The sequence below is a fragment of the Sinocyclocheilus grahami genome, unplaced genomic scaffold, assembly GCF_001515645.1.
Source record: "Sinocyclocheilus grahami isolate Dianchi unplaced genomic scaffold, SAMN03320097.WGS_v1.1 scaffold913.1, whole genome shotgun sequence".
In the NCBI taxonomy this organism is placed as follows: Eukaryota; Metazoa; Chordata; class Actinopteri; order Cypriniformes; family Cyprinidae; genus Sinocyclocheilus; species Sinocyclocheilus grahami.
In genome coordinates, this window is record NW_015506092.1 from 19,694 (window position 1) to 25,914 (window position 6,221).

The 6,221-nt window shown below is 36.9% G+C and overlaps 1 protein-coding gene across 1 annotated transcript; it reads left to right on the forward strand.

Moving 5' to 3' along the window:
* Nucleotides 1-813: 813 nt before the first annotated feature.
* LOC107564146 (G-protein coupled bile acid receptor 1-like) lies at nt 814-1,936 on the forward strand. The gene is given in 2 exon segments (XM_016249154.1): nt 814-852; nt 855-1,936. Coding segments are annotated over 2 exon segments (1,104 nt in total). The 3' UTR covers nt 1,920-1,936.
* The last annotated feature ends 4,285 nt before the right edge of the window (nt 1,937-6,221 follow it).

Genomic DNA, 6,221 nt, shown 5'->3' on the forward strand with positions numbered 1-6,221 from the left:
ATTGGAAGAGTTCTGAATATTTATTTATTTGTTCCACAACAGTGTTGTTATTGTTAACTAAAACAAAAATTGAAATACTAAAAAAACAATTGTGTTAATTTAAATAAATTAAACATTTGCAGAAGTTAAACTTATTTTTTCATTTAGTTTATGTTGAAGGATTAAAATGAAAACTAAAATAAAATTGATACAGAAATAAAAAAGGAAAAATAAAATGACACATTGTACTTTCTGTGTCAGTTTTCATTTGGCCTAGTTTTCCCCTCCGTGTTTTATAATTTAGTCATTATGATTTAGTCACTTGCTTTTGGATTTATACTCCCCGTTCTGTTCAGTGGTGCCGGTTATTGTTTGTATCTACGTTTTGTGCTACATTGATTCTAGCGATTCTCCTGTGTTCCTTGAAGATTTATTATTAAAAGACTGTTATTTCTTTGTCGTGCACTCATTTATAAGCACCCAGCATGACAGACGTACAACAAAATGATAAACACTTTATAATGAACATGAACAATGAAAAATAAAGACTAATTCAAAATATTAATAAACACTAAGATAGCAGTAATGATACTAAAATAACACTTGGTTATGGTTTTGGAATGAAATGAGGTTGCATAAATCAGGAGTTTTCTTTTTTGTGTGTGTGTGACCTATTCCTTGAATTAATTTCAAGTGGGTCAGATGTTAACTCTCTCTCACTCAGTCTTATAAAAAAGGGAAGAAGAAAAAACGGTAGTGCTGTGAGATGAATGATTGTGTGTGCAAGCAACTGAACTGATATATTAAGCAAGACCTGTTTACTATACATGTCTTATGTTTTCAGGACTCACCCTCACAGTGGATGGAGAAGGTTTAGTCTGGTTTAGTCCAGCGGGGAACGGCTCTCCATCATGGATCCGCTCGACAAGCTGAGCAGAGAGAAGTTGATCTTCTATCTGACAGTGCCGCTGTCTTCAATCATCATCTTCTCCAACCTCTTCATCATAATAGGGATCGCCTGCAACCGTCAGCTGCATAACACCCCAAATTACTTCTTCTTGAGCCTGCTAGTAGCCGACTTGTGCACCGGCATCACCCTGCCCTTCATTCCCCGCATGACGCTCGACCAGCAGCTGGATTTCAAGCACTGCTTGGTGATGTACATCTTCCCAAACTTTCTGTTCCTGTCGTTCCTCTTCAATCTGGTGATGGTGCATTACGAACGCTACCTGTGCATAGTCAGCCCACTCCACCACAGCCAGTTCTGGGTTCACCGCTGCTTCCCACTGGCCTTGTTGACCGTTTGGCTCCCGCCATTGCTGTACGCATCACTTCCTGCCTTTGGGTGGAATAATTGGGTTGAACCCAATGCCTACAAGAGCTCTGACTCAAACAAGACGTTCTTGAGATCAACCGCATCTCGCAACTCCTCCAAAGAGGATGAGGTTTGCTCCTACAAACAGGTGTTTCCCAAGGCCTTCATTTTTTTGGAAGTGTGCGGACTGGTGCTTCCGGCCATGCTGTCCATTGTAGCCATGATGGGACGGGTGTTGTGGATCACGCGCAAGCAGCTGCAGAACATCTGTAAGCTCCACCGCGCCGTGGACCGTCTTCAGCAGCAGCAGCCATCCGACCACGAGCAGCAGCTAAACCTGCGCTACGCCAAATGCGTGGCTGCCGTGTCTCTCACATTCCTGGTCTGCTGGGTGCCGTACATCATGTACCAGCTCATGTCTGTGACGGCTCTGCAGACCGGGGTGAGCTTGCAGAGCTCTTCTCTGTACATCATCATGTCCTGTACGGGAATCGGAAGCATGGCTGTCATTCCGCTCATACTGGGACTGGCCAACAAGCAGTACACTGAGCCCATCAGCAGGCTGATGCTTAAACTGAGAAATCGCTGGAGAGGAGGACAAAATAACAGAGATATTGCACTTTGACAATTGGACAGTGAGTAGATAGGATGTTTCAATTGAATGAGTAAAAGTTCTGCTGTGCATTAAATGCTTTAAAAAGAAAATACACTACTGTTTAGAAGTCTGGGGTTGGTTAGATTTTTTAGTGTTAAAAAAAAGTCTCACCAAGGCTGTATTTATTTGTTCAAAAATGCATAAAGTATTGTGAAATATTATTACAATTTCAAATAAGTGTTTTCTATTTGAATACATTCTCAAATATAATTTATTTCTGCGATGCAATGCTGAAATTTCAGCATCATTACTTCAGTGTCACATGATCCTTCAGAAATCATTCTAATATTTTGGGTTGCTGCTCAAACTACATTTCTTCTTATTCTTGATGTTGAAAACAACTATGCCGCTTAATATTTTTGTGGAAACTTTTTTTTTAATGAATAGAATGTTCAAAAGAACAGCATTTAGTTGAAATCCTTTGTAACATTATAAATGTCTTCACTGTCACTTTTGATCAATTTAATGCATCTTTATTCTTTACTGAATAAAAGTAATATCTTTTTAAAAAATGACTGATTCCAAATTTTTGAACAGTAGTGCAAAAGAACAAAACACTCTGTTAGTAATCACATCTGTCTTTTGTCAGAGAGTTTTGTGTTGTCACTAAAAATTGTACACATGTTCATCATATATATATATATATATATATATATATATATGTGTGTGTGTGTGTGTGTGTGTGTGTGTGTGTGTGTATGCCTTGCACATACTTGCATGTTCAGTTTTCTGTGATGTATTTTACATTGTGGTTGCAAATTGTGCTGATTTGTCACCAAGATAAAGTCATCTAGTTGACTGCAAAAATTACTTGTCAGTCTTGGATGCATCAGTAAAAATATGTTTAAAACTACAAACCAATTAGTAATGTTTTACATTGTATGTAGCAAAAATGTGTTTATGAGTTATATTATAGCTGTATATTTTCAAGCATATTCTTCATCATTGGGTGATTTTTTTTTAACAACAAATAACATTTTATAAACCTAATAAATATTATTTTAAATATTCATTTATTATATAAAATAACTTAAATAATATATATATATATATATTAACATTTCATTAAATTTAATAAAAAATATATTATCTTTCATAAGTATAAAAATACATTACTAGAATGTATTGCTTTTTGTGGTTTGGGCGAAAAAAATATTATTCTTGAGCTGTCTATCTATCATTACAAATTGAGGACATTCAGCAGGCTACAACATATTAGTTTACCAAACATTCATAATCTAAACATTTCTCACTGAGATTTACAATGAGGCATACTTTTGAAGTCATAAAGTAAATAAATGAACCATTATGGGAACTTTAAATTATTCAACAGTTTAGGATGTGATCATAGATGTGTTAAGATATTTTTGCAACTGAGATAAGAGTGTTTTGATAGGTCCTTCTCATATGCTCATTCCCAGAAATGGTACTTCCGCTGACAAACCCACAAACAGTGTATTCATCACGGTGGGAAATGGTTGATACACTGAGTCTGGAGAAAGTCTTTGAATATTGTGTGTTTGCATACTGTCTGTGTGAGCCACAAGACAAAGAACTAAAATCACAAAGTAACTGTAAACAAGAGATATAAAGACAAATTGAGCTGTCCTGATGGTTTGTGTTGGATGTGAAACATGCCGAGTCCCTTGAGAACATTTCAGTATGTTCACCACAAACATGGGCAGATGCACTCTAATGTTGATCATTACTCACATGAGCATTTATATAAAATAGTATTTGATTAACCTCTTAGTCTGTAAGCCTGACTCTTTGTTCATCATAGTTTTGAAATAGAAGCTAAAGAAGGTCAATAGTGTAAAAAAAAAAAAAAAACCACAAACACACCCTCATCCGTCCACCCACCCCCACACCCACACAGAGAGAGAGAGAGAGAGAGAGAGAGAGAGAGACACACACACACACACACACAAATTCATCTCTTGCACTTTCGATACCCAACACTTTCTTCCTTCTTGCTACTCGCAGAGAGTTCCGCTGTAAATTTTTCAACTGTCATCAGAAAACAATATAATTTAAATTGTCTAATTAGTTGTGCATGCAAACCATTACTATTGCTCATACTTCCACTTAGGAACTCCTGATCTTGAGTATTACATTTCATCATAAAACTTACAAATATTTTTTAAATTTTAGTTATTTTGTTAACACAAATTTTGTGGTTTATTAATCAAGTATAACGTAAAACACACAAAGTACAAAAAAATATGTATGAAAGATATCAGACACTGTCCAGGCAGCATTTAAATTAAAAATCAATTTAAAATACAAACAGTTAACAAATAAAATAATTTAGTATACAGTCTCTGACCTTCAGTCTCTGAAGAGCGGCTCTTGGTTACTCAAGAAGGTCACTCCTGCTTTTGTGCGAGGACCTCTGCATAACGTATGGTATGTTTATAAAAATGACTGACAGATGAGATACGTTATTATAGAAGAACATTATATAAACACCCCAGTGTTTTTAGTCCAGTGTCCGGGAGACACTCAGATTCATTAAAAACCTTACAGCGCAAATGTGAGAATGTGTGACCTTAAAACTATTCCTTTATGTCTGTTTTTATTTATTTATTTTTATTTGAATTCACAAGTATTCACAATAAAATAAACGGCAGTGCCGGTGCTTAAAATTAAAGAATCTCTTATAATTATTATATTGAATATTTATGTTATTTGTTTATTACATTGTTTTTTTTCTTATGAGTGAATTTCAAGAAAACATGTCCAGATCATTTCACCCTAAAATCAAAAAATTATTCAAGTTATATTTTGTTAAAAAAAAATTATATATATATATATATATATATATATATATATATAGTAATTTTAATATTTAAATGAATATAAATAAAGGACAGTGCAACAAATACAACTAAAAATGCTGTTGAGTAAACATTTTACTATGGAAATTATATATTTTCCCCTATTCCAGTAATGAGAATTTTGTTTGTCTGTTTTTTTATTATTATAGTAATAAAAATGAGATTGTCTTATGGCGATGACTAGAAAGGTTAGGGTTTCATGAGATTCCCCCGTAAATAAAAATGTTTCCTTTCATCTGTTGGGAATTATATTGCATCATATATTACACTTGCATCATAAAATCCATCTGCACAGAAGAAGACTCCCAAAAAACAGGAGCATCATATCTCATCATATCAAGGTTAACTCAGACCATTAATTGTGCTGTGACCATTCATTCTGAAAACCAGATCCAATAAGAGCCATTGTAAAGGTGCTTTCATCACTGACAGCAAAAGTGTGGCCGCAAATCAGAATTTAAAATGAGATTAGTTTACTTATCAGTGAAGGATGAGTGCATTTTTACTGAAAAGGTAACTAGATCAAAATCAGATACACTTGACCAAAAGCAATACTCATCTTTTTTCCCCCCTGTTTGTTCTGCTCTCCATCATCTTTATTGCAAGCGGCAGCAACCTCATACTGGCTCGTCAGTTTCAGAGTGTTGTCCATCTCTGTGCTTCTCTGGGTTTCCATGCTCAGAACATTCCAGCTTGAGATTGAAGCTCAGCAGATCTTCACCTTAAAGAAACGGTTTACTCAAAAACTAAAATGTCCATCATTTATTCGCTCTTATTTTAATTCAAACCTGTAGGAGATCTTTTAAAGCAGGGCTATCAAACTCAATTCCTGGAGGGCCGGAGCTCTTGCAGAGTTTTGTTCCAACACACATACCATGTAGTTTTCAAATAAGCCTGAAGGACTTGATTAGTTGGATGAGGTGTGTTTAATTAGGGTTGAATCTAAACCAGGGGTGTCCAAGCTCGATCCTGGAGGGCCGGTGTCCATAAGAGTTTAGCTCCAACCCCAAATAAACACACCTGGACCAGATAATCAAGCTCTCTAGGCATACTAGAAACTTAAAGGCAGGTGTGTTGAGGCAAGTTGGAGTGAAACTCTGCAGGACTCGGCCCCTCCAGGACCGAGTTTGGGCACCCCTGATCTAAACTCTGCAGGACTCCGGCCCTCCAGGACCGACTTTGGGCACCCCTGATCTAAACTCTGCAGGATTCCGCCCCTCCAGGACCGAGTTTGGGCACCCCTGATCTAAACTCTGCAGGACACCGGCCCTTCAGGACCGAGTTTGGGCACCACTGATCTAAACTCTGCAGGACTCCGCCCGTCCAGGACCGAGTTTGGGGACCCCTGATCTACACTCTGCAGGACACCGGCCATCCAGGACCGAGTTTGGGCACCCCTGATCTAAACTCTGCAGGACACCGGCCCTTCAGG